The sequence below is a fragment of the Thermobia domestica genome, chromosome 1 (genome assembly GCF_964235325.1).
Source record: "Thermobia domestica chromosome 1, izTheDome1.hap1.1, whole genome shotgun sequence".
NCBI lineage: Eukaryota > Metazoa > Arthropoda > Insecta > Zygentoma > Lepismatidae > Thermobia > Thermobia domestica.
The window spans coordinates 254,214,314-254,238,828 of NC_137454.1; the positions used below are offsets into that span (position 1 = coordinate 254,214,314).

The following is a 24,515-nucleotide window of genomic DNA, read 5'->3' on the forward strand; positions in this document are numbered from 1 at the left end:
CACTCCCAATTTGAATAGAGAATTACGAGAAAATGTGATATCTATTCTTAGAACGCTAAATCAATTATATATATATATATATATATAGGGGTCTATATAAACATTTCTCGCTATCTGTTATCATTTTAGCTCTCTGTTGAGACCGGAAGTTGTAGTGGATTTTTATTACTTTCAGTTATAGTAGAGAGTTAAGATAAGTGAAATATATTTTGGAGATGTTTAATCGATTGTAGGAAACCCCTCTTGTGATCTATTAAAATTTTGCTCTAGTGATCAACGTTAGAACAGAAAATGGTTGATTACTGCCACTTTCGATTTGAATATCAGCTCTATCAATGAACCTGATTTCTAACTTTTGACCCTCTACACCAGCGTTTTCCAACCGGTGTGCAGCGGCACAGTAGTGTGCCGCGAATGGGTCGCTGGTGTGCCGCGAGGAAATCGAAACAAAATTATTAATTATATAGCAATCAAATTGAAAGACATAGAGAAAAAGAAATATTTGTATTTCACATTACTACTATGAATCTAAAATTTAAAGTTTCATAGTGTGTTACTTTTCTGTAGAACATTTTTCTGTGCATTTCTAATTTTGAAAAAAAATATATATATTTGTTATCTTTGTTATGACCATTATTACTTCTTTATTGTTGCAGACTATTTCGTAACTTGAAATTTTAAAATATTATTCAATCCTTCCGGCAAAGTAAACATGCATACGAATTACCTACATTTGTGATTTAAAAGTAAAAGAGATTTATTTGTTTGTTCGTTCGTTGTTTAGTGAAAGGTTGGATACAGTTTTCGAAAAAGAAAGTGTATTTTTTAACAACTTGAGTCCTATATCTGATTGCAATTGTTTTCTATTTTTAAATTAAAATGAAAAATAAGCATAATGATTTACCACGGGGGAAAAAACAGTGATCGAGCTTTCTTCTCTGTGAGAAGGATGTCAATAACCAGAAAAAAATACTACAGTATTTTATATTTTCAAATAATAATAATAATAATAATAATAATAATAATAATAATAATAATAATAATAATAATAATAATAATAATAATAATAATAATAATAATAATATGCCGCGAGAATTCAAGTTACCCTGAAGTGTGCCGCAAGTTGAAAAAGGTTGGGAAACGCTGCTCTACACCCTGGCGAAAGTTGATAACAATCCATCAAGTATTAAAAGTATTAAAATGTATACACATTATTTTTATTATTTATTTTTACTTGAAGATAATAAAAATAGAGTAGAGAGAAAAAATAAAGTTTTTCCATAATAAAAATAAATTAGAGAACTTCATAATATTTTATTTGAGCTAGGAATATATAAACAATGTTTAAACTTCAATTTCAAGTATGGAAATTTCAACATTTACAGTTATAATGAAGATTTAAAGCTTTGATTTTTTTTATCATTTTACAATATGATTCTTTTACATTTCGGTAACTGGCCTCTTCTCTCTCCACTTTTTGATTGCCGGAAGGTTGAGAACCTTTTCAATTAGTCCATTGAAGTTAGGATATTTTGCAAATATTTCTTTCCCCATTTTAGCTTGAAACAATTCGATTATAGCTGCGAAATATATATCTGTCCACGTCAGCTGAAAATAGAAAGATATACAGTTATATGATCGGTTGAAATAAAGTAATCATAAGGCAAGATGGAGAATAATTAAATTAAATTTGATTCTGCAAATGATATTTCCTTTAGAGCAAATACAATTTCATATGATTTTTTACAATATTATTATTATTATTATTATTATTATTATTATTAATATTATTATTATTATTATTGTTATTATTATTATTATTAATAATAATAATAATAGTAGTAGTAGTCTTAACACTGTATTACAAGCATGTGATGTTTTCATACATCAGTAGTTTTCCATAGTGTCCAAAATGAGAACATGTACTCCATTAGCCTACGGTGGCAAGTTTGAAAGGGCCAACGGCTTTGCGAATACTACGTTTGATTATATTTTTAAAACATCGAAATCTAAGATTTAAGAGTAAATAGCAATTTACGAGTAAATAAAAGGCAAATTCAAGTTCCAAGATAATATTTACCATAAAATCAAAGGCAAAATATACACAATAGAACCTTGTTTTGCTTACGTATATATTGCTTTCTGTTGAGAACCAACAAACAGTAATTTTATTTCATTTCAGGTCCTCGCAAGGATGCGATGGCATTGCGTTACATTAATTGTTAAGCAAGAGTAGAAAGATGAAACTGATCTTTATTGCTGTCAATAATGAAGATAAATTTGAAATGTGCAATTGTCAAGATACAATGGAATTTGTAGCTTCCGAGCAACAACGAATCAGTTCAATACATAGTGTAAGCCTAGTTGTGTGACGACGTGAGTTTTCTTTACCCTTCCCCGTAAAGATGATTAACATTCGAAAGAAATTTCGTAGTAGTAAATATCAGAATTTGGGTAAAGGGAAGACGATACAAGAACTGAAGTAGTGAAAAGGAGTGCAAAAATCGATTTGCTGTTCTAGAAGTGTACACACTCAGTTCATTCATGAATGCAGGATGGAATCTTCAGTGGCAATTTCTTTGTGTTACAGCGTTTACAAGTGGTAAACACAAAATCAAAGCACAATTTATTATGCAAACTTCCTCAAAATAGTCTGCAACTTAAATTTGTTCCTGTTCCTTTATGGGTGCTTTCTGCGCTTCAATACAAGAAAGAATAAAAGAATAATTAAAATGTGTATCGTTTACTGCACCAAAATACAGAGAATCCAATCACCGCAAGTCAAGGCCACAAGTCGCGAAAAGAATGTAAAGAAGAACCAACTTTTTTCATTCATCATAAATACGTGGAAAGTTGACCGCTAAGATGATTTTGGTACAGACATTGGTCCTATTCACTTATATCCTATAACTTGTCACAAATAAATTACGATTTTGTAATACTTCTTTATTAAGAAAACTTCTTATATCATTGCTGCAGAAGAAATTCACTGGAAATTCATTGTTTTGTTTTGTATATATGTCTTTTTTGTTATTTATCTATTCTCATAGAATATAATTTAAAATTTCAAATATATAAATACAGTATTTTCAAATACATTTTATTTTATAACAGAATTCCATTAACTTAGTAAAAGAGCATTACGTATTTAATAACCTTCCAATTGCTTGAAGCTAAAATTTATGGGCCTACTAAGGTCCATTCTTAAACATACACAAATAACATTTAAAAGTATACGATATATTGAATCAATATATTCATTACACCAACATAGATCCGTATCTTTGTGTTTAATGTAATGAGTGTTAGAGCCAGAAATATACGGAAGGGAGGGCAAATGGGGTTGGATCAATAGTTTTCCATTTAAAATATAGTTCAAATACATCCATTCGTTTCTAATGGAAAGTTCATTTAAAAAATAGTATTTTATTTCGTCCTTCATAACAATTTGTATATGAGCGTCACAAAGGATATAAATCTACTGCGGAATTCCTCTTGTTCCGGAAACAATATCTTTTTTTCTTTTCTTTTTTTTTTTTTTTTTTTTTTTGCACGAAGCAGAAAATCTCCTCCCACCTTCATCGTGTGGATCGCGAGTCAGCACTGAACTGAGACTCCGCCCTATTTCCTTTTTTCCCACCTGCCACAAGAAGATAGGAAAGAAAAGTTTTAATTACGGAGAAAGGTGTAGTTACATGGTACTGTACGTAAGGGCAGGTATTTAAAGAACTGCTCTCTGAATCAGACACGCGCTAGAAAGTGCCAAATAGAACATGTGACCAGAGAGTCCGTGATTCACGTACATATGTTGTAATATCTCTCATGGACATCAATCATGGTTGAATTCTCCATAATAAAATAATTAATGTTTTTTTCTATCTTTCCTCATTCGTATAAAATATTAAATGTTTAAAATTATTAACATATTTTTTAAAGATATATTTCTTCTTATTAATTGGAAAAGTACGTGATTTTGTGACTATATTACAGAGTCGCCCTCGCCCCGACCTAGTTTTTTCTTTTTCTTTGGACAGCTGTAGAAAGTAACAAGTGTCCGACTTAGAGGGACCTTCCAGAGGATTTGGAACTGAATTTTATAATTAAAATCTTTTGAAATCTGTTATTTCGGGAAAGTTGCCGATATTAGATGATAGAAAAAGTTTTTCTATGATAATTATGTTTTCAAATGATAAAGAATAACTCATTTTTGTATTGATATAATATTACATTAAATAATAAATAATAAATACTTACATTTCCACCTACGAGATACCCTCCATTATTTTTTACTGTCTCGTCGAATTTGGACAAATAGAAAGGTAGTGTTTCGTTCCTCAACGTCTGTTCTAGGGTTTTCTTTTTCTCCTCATCAGCTTCAAACATATATTGAATGAGCTCTGAAGGGAAAGAAATTATGTTTAATTGTATCGACCGTCACATGGCAACAGAGAAGCATATTCGATCGTTAGTTTAAAAAGTGTTTTAAGATTTAAACACAAAAATAATTTAAAGAAACACAGATAGTGAAACGCAAACTATCCATTGGCCAAATTATCTACTTTACTTTGTAGTATTGCAGAAACTAATAAGGGTCTCCCTAATTATACATAAAATCTCTAGGTAATTGAGATTATTGTCTTACCGTCATTGTTACTCCAAATTACCAGATATACCTAAAATTTACAAACCATTTCAGGCGTATTTTTACACTATAACAGTGTAAACATTGAAACATTTCCATTTATTGAAGATATCTTACAAGTGACAGACTATGTATTAGATACTAGTTTTAGAAGTAAAGTAAAATATCAACTTAAAGTCAGGTTTTCTTTCCAATTTTTATAGACTTATGTTCTCAATGACGCAATTTTCGGGTTTTATATTCATAAGTCAATGTTGATAGCAATAGTAATGTTGCAAGGCCATCATTGACCTTGGGAACAAATTTGCAAGCAAGATAAACATTGGAGATTTAAATAAATTTTAGAAGATGCTAAATAAGAACATTTTAATAATATGATGTGCAAAATATTAATGATCAATTGTCTATTTTTTATTACTTAGATGTAGATAGCACTTACGATTTTTGAAGAGGCATTTGATTTAACAACATTCTGGAAATGTTAGAAACAATATATGTCAACAGTTTCATATATATGAAACTGATAATTATCTGTAATTGATATATTTACGGATTAGTAAAATATAAGAAAGATAAGAATTTTCTTGGAAGATGATAATTACTTGTATATTTGATTCTCATGTTTGCAAGATTCTGTTATAACATAAAAGCAGATTTTTGGTATTTTCCATAAGTAGAAGCTTTGCTTTGTATATAATTAAATACAAACTTATTATTTGCTCAGCAAAACAATATAAAAAATTAAATACTTGTGACAGTTTCGCCAAATTACTTTTTTGGCTTCATCAGACACTATGATATACAGGAGTAATACAGTCTTGTGTACAGAGAACCGCTGAGACATCTTGCTTCTGATTGGCTCCTGGCTTCAGTCAATTTTCTTCAAGTATACTGATTTTAAATTTCTATATAGAGGCTTTCTATTGTTGCCAATAACACAAAATGAAAAGCTTAACTAAACTAAAGCCACATTGTCACGTTTCATGAATCTTGTAGCTGTCATAAAAAAAAAAGCTTGCAACCCGATCTTTCCATTTACTGCTTACATGTTACAACTTCCTGAAAGCAAGAAAGGTATCTCCACCCATGCAACACTGCACTCTAGTGGATAAATAGTAAACCTCCTCATTAAAAACGTGAAAACGAGGGCGCACTTTCCCTCCGTGTCCAAAAGATTCCGTTGTTTCGGAAGCGACGAATAGTTTTTCCTTATGTCAGCGGGAGGGCAATAGCACGTAGCAAGCAAGACGACTCAGAAAGTTGCACATAGTTAAACTCCTTGCAAGATGAAAAAAATGTTGTATGTCCCTTTCAAGATTATGTTTACATGGAGAAATATAGTAGGGTTGCAAGGTCTTTTTTTTTTTTTTTTTTTTTTAATGACCGCTACAAGATTCATGTAACGTGAGAACGTACCATAATCTAAACTAACAATTAATTAATGGCAACAATGATCCATGGAGAAGGTTTCTCACAAGAGACTGAAATGAAGGAATGAATGAAGGCTATGAAATCATTAAATGGAAAAAAAAGAAGAAGTATTGGTGCTATGCGACAATACAGATGCAACAATGAAAATTATTTAAATATAACCTTTTGTTACAATAAAAATACCTATAAACCTTGTAAATAACTAACAAAAAATAAGTATAATAAATAATATAAAACAATTAATTAACTTAAATAATTATATATATTTATGATGTTGAAAAAATTTTACAATTATCTACAAGAAAAATATATTTCTCATGCAAACTATATATACACAATATGTTATCTTCTGTTATTGCTGATCATACAAAAAAGGAAAGCTTATTATAAGATTTAGAGCATATAAATAGTAACTCCAATTCAATCATTAAAAGTGATGTTGCTCTTTACAGAAATAATATAATTTAAACAATAAAAATCTCGAAAGTGTAATAACATTTTGTAATAGTTTTATGGAAGAATCATGGCCGACTAGTATGGATGAGATTGAAAATATGTGGTCTATATTACATAAAAGTAAATGCTACCAGAATGGAATAACAAAAATACCGAGTATATAGTAGCAATAAATCATCATGTATTTCGATGCTTCAAATTCTGATATGAAATTTGCCGTGTTTGCATACAACTTAAGTACTTTATAGAAGAAAGAGGAAACTTGAAGATAAAATGTTATTTAACAGTAGTTTACTTGAAAACAAGAGGATTGCTTACAAGCGTAGAAAAAGTTACTTTGACACTTGACCTATTGTAAAGGTTTTTGAAAACTTAAAATGCTTTATCCACGTTATGTCTTTCTTGAAAGGAATTTGAGAAATTCTTTGCGTTTAACACATCGTTTTTAAAATCTTAAAACTTTCAACATTTCTTACTTATTCTCTATAAGTATAGTTTTATAAGACAATTGATATTTTTCACATGTAGTTGTAGTGCCTCCAGTGCCATGCCGTGGAAAATCAGCACCCGGGGCGAGAATATACATCGGCGTCCTACCCCTCATACATATGAGTGAGGTTAACAGACCAGTCGCGAAGTGCAAGAAAATTTTCAGAAATAAACTCTGCTTTTCCTTGATTTTGAGCACTGTTTATTACTTTTTGCTTCCATTATATATATATATATATATATATATATATATATATATTCTTTTTCCTCACGAATTTTGCACCCCTTACTTCGGCGCCCGGGGTCGTCGCCCCTCTCCCTCCTCCCTCCACGGCACGATACCGAGTACCTCTCTTTACTCAATTTTTGAACAGGTAATTAATCTCATTATACGCAATTTAATGGAGAAGTTGTAATGTTTCAGACAAGTGTTTTCAAAATTCTCCTCATGATTATGTATATTTTTAATTCGTATCCTAATGTTCGCGTTTTATTCGGTCTGATTTAACATTATGAAGAATTGTTTTTTGTAGCTTTATTAAAAGTCAGCATTAAATAACTATTGATCAGAATTCAACCATTGAAGTGCTCTTATTAAGGGAATAACAAGAAAGGGAAAAAACGCCAGCATGTAAATAACACGATTTCTAAATGAATGACACTCACTTTCGGTGCGAGCGATATTTAGTTTGATTAGTGTTGAAGATAATGGCTTCGTGAATTTTTCAGAGCTCTTCCGTTTACTTCTGCATCATATTCAACGAATACTTTTATGTTATTTATTTATATTGGGTATCTGTATCCTATAGGCTGTAGGGCATAACCGTATAACCGTATGATCATGAAAAATTCTATTTTATTTGAAGATGTACAGAATAAGAATAGAAAAGATATACAAAGAACTGTTTTCAGAGAAGTTTAAAATAATTTGCATAGAATGACAATTTACGTACCCTCCATACACAACTTAGTTACGATCAGAAAAGGACTATTTCTTGTCTCGAAACAAGAGGACTTGAAGAGAGCCCTTGCTAGGAATACCATAGCCTTGCTAAACACGGCAGAAAGAGTTCGTAGAATAAGCAAGTTACTTTAATAGGCTTATAGGTGAAAGTGATATTTGTAATAATTTCAAAAAGGCAAATCTGGGAAAACTTGTAACACTTAAAGGTCATCTATGTCGTATACCATTCGTACCTATATAAGAAATTGAACATATAATAAAATCATCATACAGAATACGTCATATCTACTCAATACTTCGTGCCTTAATGAAAATACCCGGAAAGATTTTTTATCTGACTCATCCGTATGAAACGAAGAACAATTCTCTTTATTAAAATATATATTTCAATGATATGTTACACCTTTAGCATCTCATTTTTAATTTGTCTTTTAACATTATACTTCTCTGCATGAAATACGAAGAAGAATTCCTCATTTATGTTATGTTTATATTCATTTTGTTTTTTTTTTTTTATTTTAGTCTACTAACATTAACGCAAGAAAGTTTACTTATTTACTTACGTATCCTCAAATCGGTCAATGTATCTACAAGAGCATCACATTGCAATTGCTGGAAATCGTCTTTTGGAGTTAGATTAAACTTCTTTGCCAAGTAACGGCAGATGGCTATAGACTGGTTTATTCTTTTCCCATCAAATTCCAGCACTGGAAGCTTCCCAAATGGCATTGCTATAAATTAAAATTATTTTTTAATCCTGGAAACTACTAATGGGACTATAATGAAACTATTAATTAATTAACTGGAACTAACTTAAAGATATATATCCCTACATAATAAGTTCTTAACAATGTAACTATAACTAAATTAAACTGGAATATTTTCGAATAAGTTGTTCTGAGCAATATTTGAACATGCTACAGAATTTAAAGAAAATTGAATCCGACAATGTGGAAGACTATTTTTAAGCTTTTGTAAGTTACATATTTTGGTCACATGGTTCATACAATTGTGTACTAATTACCCCAAATCAACAGTGTTAAACAATGATGAGAGTATAAGCCCTCAACTACCTACACTTAATACTGTAAAAATTTTATGATAATCTGAAACATTATATCAACGGATCCTTTTAAAAAAAAATAAGCTCAAATCTTCAATTTAATTAAACTAAACTTTCTTATAAACATTCCTTGTGCAATTTTAACTGTATATATCTTTATTATATAGCAATTTAATGTGAAAAACATTTAGTCAAGTTTGCAACGAATTCCATCACTTTTCAGTTCTGTATATTGAACGAATATAACAACTTTATTAATAGAGAGCTATTTTTATAAGTGAATTTTAATCTACAGTTGCTCATCAGTTTGATGGAAGCACCTGAAAAAAAGATCAATTTACAAGATCAGTTTGACATTGGATCACATTGCATCCTCACAACAATTCTGATGTGACGTAAAATGAAATCATAGAGGTCGTGAATAACAGCGAGTGGAATATTACATCATTTAGCGTGGTGTGCATTACTCAGTTCCATAAAAGAGTACGGAAAAAGAAATCTGAACCGAATTCGTGTTTCCGAAACGAACCACATATATTCAATTACGTACTGGTTCAGAGATTACACGGGTCCACAGGAGGTGTTCAAAATAATCCCAATATTCCTTAAACCACGCCGCAACAGCTCCAGTTGTGTGATTGGGCGAATTCTCACCCTGGAATATGGCACAATTGCTCGGAACCATATTGACCATAGGATACACATGGTCCTCTAAAATGGCATCATCACGGGAATGACTCGAACAATAAGTGTCAATACAGCACGTATTGAAAACTAGGATGATCTTGTGGCCAACAGCATCACAGAGACACCACCATGTTTCACGGTTGAGGCATTCAGATATTGGTGATTATGCGCTTCTTTGGGCATCCGTCACACGAAAACAAGCCGTGGTTTGGAATAAGATAAATGATGACTCATACAACAATATCACATGTTTCCAATCATCAGTGGTCCATATTCCATGGTCGCGGCACCATTGGTAACCAACAATAAAATCAATGTTGACTCTCACTGTATTCCACCATATCTTTCAAATACTTTATTCCAAGTGCATTATTATGAACGGACTACCATGAGTATATGATCTACTTTTAAACATTCTGGTATATTTACCATATAAAATAAATGGTGGATTCAGGTGCAATCATCACTAGAAGAAAACATATTTTATATAACACACTCCACATTCCGCAAAAGCGGCGGGCTCTGCCCCTCGTGCAACTAACGTCCAGTAAGACGGACAACGGGCATAGCTTTCCCTTTTGCTTTACATTTTTATAGCAAGATTTGTAGTTTTCAGACATGTCTTTAGGCAAATATTTTCTACAAGTTTTGGAAAAACGCCAGTAAATCTCCATCTGCTGGGAAAAACAGGTATTCCCCAAAGACTTAATATAAAGGCTGTATATAAAATGTGTTTTGAGTATACCAATTTATTGCCTAACTTACATGATAAGCAGCAAATTATATCTTTACTTCCTAAAAAATGATGAAATATTTTACTTAAGTGTAAACATACTTACTGGGCTTCAGTTCAGGCCACTTTTCTCTCTGTATCCTTACATCCTCAAATTCAACACCAGCGTACGAAAATAAAAACCTGATGGGCTCTGCCAAAGCTCTTACGTCAAAATATTTCAATTTATATTGTGGAGCCATTGTTGTGAATGGAACTAAAATTTACCTAACAAAAATAAGATAAGAGAATTATTAAATAACAGCAAGATTTGTGGACAATCATGAAAAGCAAACCTTGTTAGTCCCGTGAAACAGATTTGTATCTACAGTAACTAGTTTTACTTTTAGCAATGTTCTTCTAAACCACGCGTGTTTACTCCACAAGTATTTACATCGTTCTATTATGACTAAGTCTAGAAAAAATAACGTACATTAAAACTATGTAGAAGTAGTATATGATTTGAAAATTAAAAAAAAAAGACAGAAAATCACTTAACAAATGGTAGGCCTGTTCTCATCTCGATATAGAATTAATTTCTAAAATTGACCATCTTGATTGAGGATCTTTTTGCTGTTTTAAGTCCTAATACCATGTTTATTACTAAGCAGTGGTTAATTTCTGGGAGAACATGAGAGATCAGGTATTCTGTTATTCTACGGCGTTTACTGTTTATTTTGAGCTTCATTTCTTAATTATTTTCTGCATCTAAGTTTTTTTTTAGATCTGAGGTTAGGAAAACACTAGAAATACATCCAAACTATGAATATTGTAATACTAATTATGTATTCTGATTCTTATTTGATGAAGATAAAGCATTTAGGTGCTAATGTATATAACAAAATGTGCTACATTAGCTCTGTTTATGTGCTTGCTTTATAATATTTTCAATTCAGATTAAATATTGGTATGCTTATTTAAAATACAAATATACACCAATGCTAATTCTTTAGCGGAATCTTCTCCCATTTTCTTGACTAAGTTATAACTGCTACATTACTACTATTTCAATTACCGAGGTAATATCTAGATTTTCTGTCTATCTCTTTTTCAGAGATCTGATTTTTTCTATAGATTTGATCGTGTGATCCTTCAATATATAAGTCAAGCAAGTTCTTGTAACTAAACAGTTGACATAAATTGAATTAAGAAACACTATTATTTTTCATACTCAAAACCAAGAATTTCGACAAAACACGTACTTGGCCATATCTGTAACCTGCGCCAATTGAAGTCCCTGATACAAAGCTCTGGAATGTTTAGCCGCGACCAGCCGACGATTTTCTATTCGAGAGGTATGTGATCATATTGCAAGATCCTTCGCTCAGGAGTGACCCTATAGAGTTTTACTTCCCGCAACTACGAAGTTCCCCCAGGGCACTTTTGCGATCAGATTCAACCTGGACCACCATTATTTTCGCAGTTTCACCCCCGTTTATTGTTCGAAGTCCCCACGAGGGAAAAAACCATTCTGAAATCATCACTGCCCACGGACTTCTAGGTTTCTTGACCGAGTCTACTAATTCTTTGTTTCTTTTTAATTGACTCCTATATTATCTTCACAATGCTAATATCGTACTGTCAACAAGATGCGGTTCACCGAAATAGTCATCAATTCCAGCACTAACCAGAGCGAGCGTCGCTTACATTCTGCAATTTCTTAAAAAAACTGAAGATAAAGGTGGCTAGTGATTTGACATCAAGGCAATCATGGCTCATACGTTACGGTGGAAAAGGTACGAACCACCGCATTAAACTTTTTCCCACCAATTTCTTAACCAAAACCAAATTCACACGCGAAATTAAATTACTCTTCGTAGAATGTTTCAGGTCAAACGAGTTATGTCATATTGTCAAGCCTTTAAGTAAACATTTATTGGCAAAATATGAAAAAAATTGCATCGGTTTTAAGAAAATCGTCCGGAAAAAAAAATTACCCCCCGAGAATAAACTACTCGTCGTACGTTTTCTCAGGACAAATGAGTTATGCCAAAATGTCAGGTTATCAATGAAATATTTATTTATGAGATATGAACAAAATCGCCTGAGTTGTTTTCGAGAAAATCACCGAAAGAAAATTTATTCCAAGACTAAACTATCCCTTCTTAATTTTTTTTCCCAGCAAAATTACTTATACTACATGATAAGGTTGTTTTCGGAAAATTGAATTTTGAAATATAAATAAAATCATTACAGTTGTTTTTGAGAAAATTTCATTTTTTATATTTTTATCCTTAAATGATTAGATTTGATTTGTGAGTTTAGCGTCTCGTTCAGCAGCGATGCTATATGAGACGTGGATCTACAGCTTAACGTGGGATGAGCTTTCGCTGAGAATCGAATCCGGGTCTCCCACACCAAAGGTACGTGCGCTAACCGCTTTAGCCACGAGGGAATTCTTTTACCACTAAGTACTACTACTCTTATTTTTATGGATAAAAATTCGACCTGGAGGATCACATAAAAACCATTAGTTTAAAATTTGGTTCAGATACATTGAGTGTACATCAGTACGAACGAATGAACAGACTATATGAACAAACGAACAGACGGACAGATGTCAAAAAATATTTTTTTCGGCATCTATGGGTCAAAAAACTTGTAAATCCGTCGAAATCTCGAGTTTGATTTTTTAACGACTGCCAGAACCTCTCTCCTTTCGTTGCTCGAAAGTTTTTTTTTTTAAATGGTCACTTGTTAAAGGTAGACAGTATTTTCAGAACCAAAGTTCCTTATTTTATACTAGACAAGTTTTACTACTGAATATTCTATACACAACTTCTCACAAATTACTAAAATACAGTATTAAAGGTTCGTTCAAAATCTGGTTAGCAACATCGTGAAGTAACTCTTACGTAATTTTGCCACTGATAAAAAAAAATCTATAAAACTCTTCAGATTATGAGGACAAAGATCTTTTTATAAACGCTGTTATCATTAAGTGCATGTTTACTCAAATGCAATTATCGTTGCTCAAGCTATTTTTTTTTAAAATTTTATTTTGATAAGGTAGTAACGTGATATTATCAAATCATAATATGGCTTCAAAAGTGAAATAATTGTGTGTATGCTCGGTTTTATTATCTATTCTCAAGCGGCTGGGTTTTTAAAAGCCTACGACCAATTGGAGAAATTATGAACACTACAGGAGGGCAAAATTGCTTTGCAACTCTGTCACTACTTTCAATATACAAGTTCAAATGTTACTTTCAATTTTTTTCAACACATGAAGAGGTTCACAGTCAGAGGAATGATTTTACAGTTTCCCCTAAATTTTTCTTTAAAATAAAGTTTGGCCCTATTTTGGTACAAATCATGAAGGCCCAAGGGCTGTGTATGGAGGTAAGGTTCCAAACTTTTTTGATTTCGGCACTCATGTAGGTGATCTAGATACCACCAAGCTTCGGTCTTCTTCCCCAGGTACTCATTTTAAAGAAGCTGGGTGAACCTCAATGTTACATGAACGAGGCTAGAGCGAAAAATAGGCAATCCCATTGTCTCTATGGTCTACTTATTCTCTTCTCTGCTTAATCCAGCACGGCAGACACACGAACACAGAAATTAAAATCCACTCATATTGTGCAGATGGACTCACCTCAAGATTGTCAGCCTACACTGAGAGAAAGAAGTTGATTTTTTAACTAGAAAATCCGAAGCAACAAAATTTTGCAGGATTCTGTATACGCGCAAGATTTTCTGTACGTACTAATTTAAGCAGGTCATAGCAGTAATTATAGATATTGTGTACCTAAACACTGATATAATAATGAATAGGAAAAAAAAGTCCACCTACAAATAATGTTCATTCTACTAATTTTAGTTATCTTTCTTTTATTTAAACATGTAAACGACAACAAGCACATTGGATGAATGATGCATTTGTGGAATTGCGAGTTGAGGAACTCGAATCTTCAGTATTTTAGACACATATTGTCGGGACTATCAAAAGCATCACATTCAACTGGAAAAGTAGAGATGTTCCAATTGTTTTTAATTATGTTATTGAATATGAAGGCGCTGAACTGATTGTGAAAGAATATATGAAGGTTAATGATAGCGTTGTGCTTCGGAGGGTCAATATCAATGTTGTTGAGTCAAAACTCGCTCAAACACCCACACCCACACACACACACACCTACACACACACACACACACACACACACACACACACACACACACACACACACACACACACACACACACAAAATTGAAATTTTCCCATTGAAGAAAAAAGTATAAATTCTGAGATTGAACCAGGGAAGCTACATCAGGTGAAATAATTGTTACTTGTATTTATTGTTGCCCACGAGTCAGGATTTGGAGCAATCTCGTCTCGAAAAGTGTATCCTTTTCTATTGGAATACCACTTTCTCGTCTTGTATCTCGTCAAGAAAATTTTGTCTCGTCTCACCTCTTAGGCAACACTACCTGTATCTACTTATCCGGAGTAATCTGCAAACGGAAAATATATTATTACAACATTGGGAGAGAGATTGTTATCCTATCATGTTTAAGAATAGTCTTGTCCGCTTTGCCTGACTTAGAACAAACAATAATACAATATTTGTTAGGAAGTCGGATCAGGTTCCATTGCACATCAAATATGCCACTTCGTTCACGTAAATCAATAAGAAGTGAAGAGAGAAGTTTGTCTTTCATGCATGCAATTGGATGAATTGTATACGAATGTGATATTTCATAAGCTGATTTCATTAGTGTATTTTTCTCCCATTCTGCATAGTTTGCAGTCTCTGTGAATTTCATATCTAAATCCAGTTTCGTCTGTATTCAGAATTTCTACTGGTAATGACTAGGAACTATTCTTGACAGTGAATTCAATACAAAATGCTGCCTCAGAATTCTCAATCTCTTCTTGCGATTGAACATGTTTGCAAGTTACAAAATGAGTAAATTTCGGATTACTAATCTTGTTAACTGCCTTGAAATTCTAAACCCCCGTCGATCCAGGTTTGAAAGAGGTCAATCCAAGTTATCTAGCCTTTGTGCTCGCCCATCGCCTTCTATCAATAGATTAGCCACAGCCTCTTGAAAATTACACCATAAGTGCTCCGCCATTTCCTTTAGTTTCTCACATTTTAGTAATTATTGGATTAAAAGATCCAACATATTTCAGACAACAGTTTTCTTGTAGGCCTTATATCTCGAGAACTACACATAATGTAGCCAAACCAAAACTAACAATTTACTCAGTATCATGTGCTTATTCCGTAAAAAATACGAAACCTCGATTTAGGTGCCGTTCAAAAATTTTGTGGCCCCTGATCCAAAAAAATGCAATATATTTTATTCAATCAAACCTTTTCTTACGCTCCATATTTTGAGAACTACATATACTGTAGCCAAACCAAAACTGACAACTTACTCAGTATGACGTGGTTATTCCGTAAAAAATACAAAAACTTGATTTAGGGAACGTTCAAATATTTCGTGGCCCCTGATCCACAAAATCCAATATATTTCATTCAATCAAACATTTTTTTGTATGCCTTATTTCTTGAGAACTACATATAGTGTAGCCAAATCCAAACTATCACTTAACTCAGTGTGATGTACTTATTCCGTAGAAAATACAAAAACTCGATTTAGGAGGGGGCGCGGTGGTTCAGTGGTAAAGCGTTCACCTCTGGTGCATGGGGTCCCTGGTTCGATCCCAGTTCGCGCCAAGTGAACTTTGTGGTGGACAAACACCGTGTGCATGGGTTTCCTCGGTGTTCTCCTGTTTCCTCCCACTTTCTTCATTCCACCATTTCATTCATTTGTCATCATCACCGCTTCCTTTAGCCTAGCCGGCATAACCGTGGGACTTTAAACTCAAAGATTTCATTTTCATTTGTTTTCGATTTAGGGGCCGTTCCAAACTTTTGTGGCCCCTAATCCAAAACTAATTATTGGCCAAGATCGCAATCTGTTGATGCATTTTTTGTTGATTTCTAAAATTCTTGGCCAAAATCGCAATCTTTTTATCTATTTTTTTGGATCATTCCTAAAATTCTTGTTGTTTATAATATATCTGATAGTAATGAGCAGCTGCTGTCTTTGATCTTCCTAAAGTGATGCATGATTATTCCGAATAATAATTTTTTGTTTATTGTTTTAATTACTTTCTAGAGATAACTGAGGATCATTAAAAGACTCATAAATTTACAGGACATCAGTAGTTTCCTCGGAATGCATTTGCACAACCTCTTCATCCTCCAGGATTTAGTGATAGTGGCATCTCCAAGTTTCCTGATCAAACTAAAATAATATTTGTATATCTCTTTTCGCCTCATGCATTTCACTTGATAATGACGGTAATTCAATTTGGCATAATTTAGCATCACACCTTATTTGCGTCAATCTTCGTTTACTAAATGCAAAAACAAATAAAAAGTGTCAAGGAAATCACTGCAAGTTCAGATCAGAATATACATTAAAAACGCAAACCAATGCTATACTGTCAGTCATATTAGTTTTCTCGGGGAGCAAGGTGGTTCAGTGGTAGAACTCTTACCCCTGGTGCATGAGGTCCGACGAAGCAAGTTTATGGTGGACAACTACTCCGTGCGTTTTCTCGGGATACTCGTTTCCTCCCACAAACTCATTCCACAATTCTTCCATTATCATCCACTTGCCTTAATTATTCCTGTCCCTAAGCCTAAAAGGACATAATCGAGGGACGTTAAACTGAAAGATTTCATTTCATTTTCATTTTTTCATCAGCTTTCTTCTGCACTACCACAACAGTACTCTCTGCTCGTCGCATGGACTACCTTGAACTGCTTATCGGTAGCGAAAGTCAGTAAAGGCAGGTAAATTTGGGTTCCTGACTTTTTGTGAAAAATTGATGCCTATCGACAAAAGATAAGAAATACCCGCTAGACACTTCGCGAATGTTCTTTGTAAGTGCTAAAAAAATGTATTGAAATTATACTTAATATTATTATTATTTATTAATATTAATAATAATATGTATTATTATTATTATTATTATTATTATTATTATTATTATTATTATTATTATTATATGTATTATTAAATTAAATACATATTCAAGTAAAAGCATTCAATAGTTAAAAATTAATATTTAGCAGGAATTAAACAGATAGAATATAATTTATTACACAGTTTCCCTTTTAATATATTGCTACTAGGATCATAGATCACAGAAATAGTGTTTTGAACAAACTAAGTTCATATCAGAATCATTTTAAAAGACAAAGAGATAAAAATGAAAGAGGAACGACTCACCCAATGAATGCGTTCTTTGCAAGACACACCACAAAGTGAATGTCAACACCTCCAAGCCACACTTTACATATGAACGAACCACATTATTCTTATCACGTATTTACGAATTTCTAGAATTATCTATGTGTTACAAAGTTTCAAGTCATGCTGGAAAATAAGATAAAACTATTTTTTTCTTGTAAAAAAAAAAAAAAAAAAAAAAGAGCTTACTCATGTTCAGAAGGAAATCCAACATGCAATTTTGTAATGTGATGTAACGGTTTCGTTCCACTTGCAGATTTGTGAATCACTTTTCACTCCTGGTGCTGACTTTTCAATAGCTTGAGAAGGACAGTAAAGAAAACGTACCAAGCAAGACATTGAGCTCTTGACCTTCGTAAGATTTCATGGAATGTGCATACCAGATATGTCAACAGCGGCTCACGACCCTTGTACGGTCTTCGGTTTACTCCTCCACCATGTTGAGCCATCTTCATACTGTCTACAAACACGGAAAAGGGGGAAATATTAAATTACCTAAAGTTGATTTACATTTTAGGGGCAATTGAACAAGTAACACTAGATTGCATTTTTAAAGATCCCACGACTCGAAACTAGCTGATACACATGTATAAGGATGATTTAGTTTCAGATTAATTAAAATAAACATATTCAGATGGTTATTTGTAAAATTACAAATTTTCATATACCAAAATCCCCAGCAAAGGTTTATTGTGGTGATTCGTAGCTTCTTACACTTACAACACAATTAGCACAAGTAGGTTCATACTTACTACGTCAGAAGTTAACAGGATCACTGTTGTTTTAAAACTGCCCATTGACGTTCAAACAAAGATGCTGGAGAAATTTTATGTCTTTTTTCTGATGAGTGCAGAGAGCTTGCGTCCTGCTGAAGTACGGGGTTTGTGATTATTTTTTTTTTTAACCGCACTTCTGAGTTTTGGGTGGAAAAATTAACAAAATTCATACAATTTTTCAATGCACCGTGAATACCACAGTAATTTCCACTATATTAGAAATAAGTGGCGTCTCGTGACATAATTTTTCGGTAGTTCACAGTCGTTAGAAAATTCTATTCTAGAATTATTTCAGTATTCTAATCAATGAAAGTAACCATATATATATATATTTACACATAATGAAAAGTACCAATTTATAAATAAATGTTCCATTTCATTCGTATATGGAATTACATCTCATGTTCTTATGGGCAATCAACTTGTCAATAACTTCTAAAGTTTAGTTTTTTTTTATTTTTTTCTGCTGATACTATAGCTAATGCACTGAGACTATTTTGAGCTACGGTACTTCTTTAAATGCTTTCATATTCTTTAATATGGTAATACAACTTTCAGTTTCCGAAGTCAACTTTGGATTATTGGCTGTAAACTCTCTACACCACTTGCGATCGTTTTTGACATCCATGCACGACTGTCCATACACGTCCGTCAATTGGCGATGAATTTCAACCGGTTTAACACCTTTTGCATTCACAAATCGAATAACTGCGCGAACTTCGCACTTGGCGGTAACGTTCATCGGGACCTCCATTTCGAATGGCTGCCAAACCAAGACTGAGCATCCGAGCAAAGCGCCTGCGTGCTTATGTGGTAGCGGAGAAGGCACCACCCACAACAGTGTTGCCAACAACCGTATTAAAAGTTTCTCTACGCCCCCAAAAAGTAGGAGACCTTTTTTTGGGATTGCCTTCGTATTTCCCCTCCCGCTTTCTGATCAAACTTCCAAAAGTCTTCCTTAGTAATCCCTTACGTCACAAATTATACAGTGTCCAAATGTTTTTAGCTTAAGCAGTTTAATCTGGGCGTTGATCAGCCAGTCACTCAGGACTTCTTCTGTACATACTGTAGAGATTGAGGAGGCAGAAATAAGTCCAGAGTGGATCATTTTGGTATAGTATACAATCAAACGGAAAAGCCTTATTTCTGCATGGACGAGCCTTCGACTTCCTTAAGACAAAGAATTGGTTCGTTATGATTCGGTTAAATAGGTTAAATAACATTTTGGAAGGATCCGGAGTTCCCAAGAAGTTTGATAAGGCGTATCTTAGAAAAGTGAGAAGAGAGATGCGAATAGAAAGTAACCTGTTACTCTATTTTGGAACTTTTGTTTGTTCGACTATTGAAGTATAGTGTCTATTTTTATTACCGAAGCTATATGAGACATGGACTTTCCAAATGCAAGGTGAAATTTGATGCGCTTAATGGTTTCCCACCGAAAGTCGAATCTGCAACTATATTAAACAAAGGCGCATGTGCTAGCCGTTTGATGAGCGGGCAGGTCTATTAAGGGATTTATAACAATTTGAAGAAAGGAGATGCCTCATCTGTCGATTAATATACTCAGTGTGTTCAATACGTTTCTCGACTACCTCGAAATAAAATACTTAACGATGCCGGAACAATTTATTATTGCTTTAGTTTTTTGCATACATCTAATCCTGGACAAGACACTCGCGGGACCGGTCGTAGAAGCTCTGGAATGCCCTAGGAAATTCGTCCACTCGAATACTGTTCAGCACCACCGTTACATTAGTGATTCTTTATTCATTGTCAGTACTGAGAAAAAATAGCAACGTGCTCCAATCAAGTTGTGTTAAATGCAATAAAACCAGGACTAAAATGTATAGAATGAACAGAACGCGTATTGACAGAATTGTTTTAGTCAATGCAAAGTGCACTGGCCTACACCAGTTTCTTTGGTGTGTCAGTTGTTTAACAAAAGAAGGGTCACAGTTCTTGAACATCCTCATATACCCTGATTTGTTTCAAACGGACTTCATACTCTTCCCTAAGTTCAAATCTGCTCTCGAGGGAGAAAATTTTGAAGATATTGCATCGATTCAAGCGAATGTGACGGTGTACAGAACAGGATTCCAGTGAGCAAATTTCCTAGAGTGTCCATAGCCTCTACCACCGATCTCAGGAGTGTGTGTGGCCCGGGAAGGGATATACGTAGAAAACTAATGTGGTAATAAATTTTTCTTGCATTATTAAGTATTTTGTTTTAAGGTTTGGACTAGGTCTATATCTCCTTGACTATATTATATATTGTCTATCGTCTAGCCAGAGTCATATTGAAAAGTTTGATTAGTGTATTGTTTCATAAAAATTCAGCAGATGGCGTGGTTATCGTACAGTATCAATTTTTAGGTTTATCAAAGAAAGATAATTTTCCCCCATAAATATGAACAGAAGAAAAATACACGTTTTATAAAAAAAAAATAATTGAAGACTATAAATAATATTTTATGGCCTGATAATACATCTATATAAGCTATTAGAACTTATATAAGTATGTTTACCCTTTTAATTATATAATCTGCAGTATTTTTTTTTTTTTTTTTTTGGGGGGGTAATCTCGACGTGTTTGATATTCTGAACTACAGTATGTGATATACAGTTCACTGGAATGTCATTTTTCTGCTTTCTTATTTTTATTATCAATGATCAATCTAAGAGAACCGCAGTCTGAGAAACTCTGATTGAAAGCATTTCCACATAGAGATGCAAGGGCTCGAAAAAAAAACGGCTTTTTTGGAAAAAAAACTCGTTTTTTTCTGCTTTGCTTTTTTGCTTGGGAAATTTTGGGCTTTTTTCAAAATTCTGCTTTAAATCGATAAAGCAGACTTTGTTTCGCTTCTCTATAACACAGAAAGTCATTTAATTAGTGGTTGATGCCGATAATAATATAAAACCTCGAAAGTAAACCATGAATTTCGAAAAGATATTTTAAACAATTTTACTTCAACATTTTTACATTATGAATTCCAAAGGATTAACCAATGTATATAATAAACACATTTTAACCTCCTATATACAAAAGTAAGCAGAGTTGGCAAGAACCATGGTTGTTTCTGAAAATGCCAAAAACCCGTTTTGGGGGGCAGTTTAAACTAGGCTTTTTTGGGGTTTAAACCAGGTTTTTTGATTTAGATATTTTGCTTTATGTATTTATATTACATATTCACAGAAATAAGTTTGTTTCGCCTTGGTGTTATTATTCAACAACGGGGTTATGCTGGAAGAGGTCCCATAAGCTTAAAGAAGTCCGGTCAGTAAATTTCTTAAATTGAGAAACTCCCGCCCTAGCCATCGGGAAAATCCCGTCATTCTTTTAAATGTAAAACAATAACGGGAAAATCCTGTAAAATTTAATTTGTATGTAAAATTTAAAGGTCAACGTATTATAATCAGTACGCTAAAACTGAGTGACACACAATCATAGTCAACGTCTTACGAATAAAATCAGAAAAATAAACACACTGCTGAACAAGACTGCACTTATTTAATATAAAAACACATTTACACGTGACGTTTCGATCTTCTATCCAAGATCCTCATCAGACGTGAGTGTACGTCTGATGAGGATCTTGGATAGAAGATCGAAACGTCACGTGTAAATGTGTTTTTATATTAAATAAGTGCAGTCTTGTTCAGCAGTGTGTTTATTTTTCTAAAACTGAGGTATTAAATTACAAATTTAGTACGTAGGTATCATTGAAAGTCCAATCCAAGCTAATGTTGGAAGCTAAGTAGGCAATCGATAAATTTTACCAATTTTAATCAATATATTTAAGCAACCTTCGCTTCTTTATAAAACAACAGGCATGCAGAAATATATAATTTGGTTTCGTTTTGTATGTTTAGGCTTAACATCCTTACGTAATACCGAGGTTATCAAGGAGAAGACTTTCGCTTAAAGTGACATCCGAAAGAGTACTTGGTTTACACATGAAAGAAGGGTTGTGGTTCGACCGAGAATTGAACATGGGACACCTTGATTAAAAGGTGAAAAGGAAATAAGACTAATGCAGATGGTTTGACATGTGAAACGTCACCATGAAGTTCACACGATTCGCATTTTTGTTCTTTTAATTTTTTTAGTTTAAACCAGTTATTTAAAAAAAAACAGCTGGTGTAAACGGGCCAACCCTAAGAGTAAAAACTTCTTTGAAAAAATACACAAATAACTAGCAAAATTGTATGTAGTATTTTTACTTCAAAATATTCCATACCCTCTTTTTGAAACAAAATAAAATTAAAATAAAACATAAGGGAAATACTTAGATTTGTATGATACAATTAAAGGCTGCACATGGTTCTGTATATTCTTGAAATTCTACAGTCAAGTTTTTTATAACCACCATCAAGGGCGCCCATCAGGGGGGTTAAGGGGGCGCTTGCCCCCCCCTAGAGGAAAACGTACTTCAGAATATTGAAAATCCAATAGGATTTTTACATTAGTTACAGCAAAATTTGAAACTATTTTTGAAACGTCGCTTATACTTGCCCCTCCTTGGAAACCACAACATGGGCGCCCTTGACCACCATCACGGTTTACCCAGTCCTCAAGTTTTCTGAATTTTTAACAAGAGGGATTCAACATATCATTACGGAACAAAAAAAAAAAAAAAAAAAAAAAAAGATACGGAATATATTTAAGTTAAGCTAAATACAACTGCACAACAAACGTGACTGAGTGGTTGACTTTTGCGCTTCTATCGGGAAGTCCGGGATTCAACCCAACATTCGACCATTCTGACAAAGCCTTCCTTCATTCCATCTGAGAATGTAGAAATAGTGCGTGTGCTGGCCGACTAGGAGTGTAGGAGTTGGCCGACTTCCTTTCTTATTGTTTTTAAATCGTTATTATTACTAATTACCAGCAGTGACGGTTTTGCGAAGGTTAGAGGATCGGTCTTTCGGACTGAAGCCTGTTCTCCAAAGTTGTGGAATGTCTAAAACGAACGAAATATCTATTAGTTATGCCTTTACTCATAAACTTTAAGCTCCCGTCAAATAAAAATTACGAATGTTTAGAAAAACTAAACATTAGTAGTAAGAAAACCCCTCCCAAAACACTTTTTTAAATTCGCCACTGATTCTCAGTATAAAATGATCTTCAAGGTTGTATCCGGAAGATTATTGCTAAACATATAAACGAAACGAAATATCAGTTATGCCTGTACTCATAAACTTCAAGCTGCTCCCAAATAAAATTAGGACTTTTTAAAAAACGAAACAATCAGAGAAACCCCTCCCAAAGTACTTTTCTAAATCCGCTATTGATTATTTGTATAAATTGGTATTCAAGGTTGTATCTGGAAAATTATTGCTAAATCATTGCACAACTACAGTATAACAGAAATGTGGAAATACAGTTTGACGGACATATTGAAAAACGTATGCTTTGACGGATATATAGAAAAACGTAAGTTTAACTTTCGTGCTAGAAGCTGGAGTACTAAGCTCTTAGAAATGAAACATGGATGACAAACTAAAATGATCTAGAGAAGGAAAAAATGTCGATAACTCAAAAGTTAAAATAAAGTTAAATAACCTGTAAAATTGCCCTCAAATACTACATTCTTCATGTTAGCTTTAATTCGTAAAATATGTGCTCCATTCATCTTGATGGTGAATTACAGAGCTAAATATGGCATTCAGGTCGTGGAAATCTTATCTAACTATAGAATATACTATGAAAAAGCTATTTGGATAAAATAAAATCATGAAAATGAAAAAAGTCAAAATTTCCAAAATTCTCGGTTTTTTTTTCCAAAAAAGCCGGCTTTTTATGTGAAAAAAACTATCGATTCAAAAAAGCCGGCTTTTTTGCATCTCTATTTCCACACAACAGTAATCAAACGATCTTAAATGTAGTTTTGTGCATCTGAAGGTCCGTTGCGCAAATACAAAATTTATAGGAGAAAGGTGTTGTAAAGAATGAAAGAGACATG

At 33.2% G+C, this 24,515-nt stretch overlaps 1 protein-coding gene across 2 annotated transcripts; it reads right to left on the reverse strand.

Annotated features, from left to right (window-relative positions):
• Positions 1-1,299: 1,299 nt before the first annotated feature.
• On the reverse strand, positions 1,300-18,094 carry LOC145660462 (glutathione S-transferase-like). Of its 2 annotated transcripts, none has more exons than XM_081725525.1 (5): positions 17,966-18,094; positions 10,572-10,732; positions 8,546-8,713; positions 4,255-4,397; positions 1,300-1,608 (listed from the first exon to the last, which is right to left on the reverse strand). In XM_081725525.1, exons 2-5 carry the CDS (start codon positions 10,705-10,707, stop codon positions 1,441-1,443), a joined length of 615 nt encoding a protein of 204 aa, XP_081581651.1. In that variant the 5' UTR covers positions 10,708-10,732; positions 17,966-18,094; the 3' UTR covers positions 1,300-1,440. The 2 variants fall into 2 exon arrangements, with proteins under 2 accessions (XP_081581651.1, XP_081581641.1); XM_081725515.1 differs by lacking the exon at positions 17,966-18,094 and adding an exon at positions 17,756-17,908.
• Between the last annotated feature and the right edge of the window lie 6,421 nt (positions 18,095-24,515).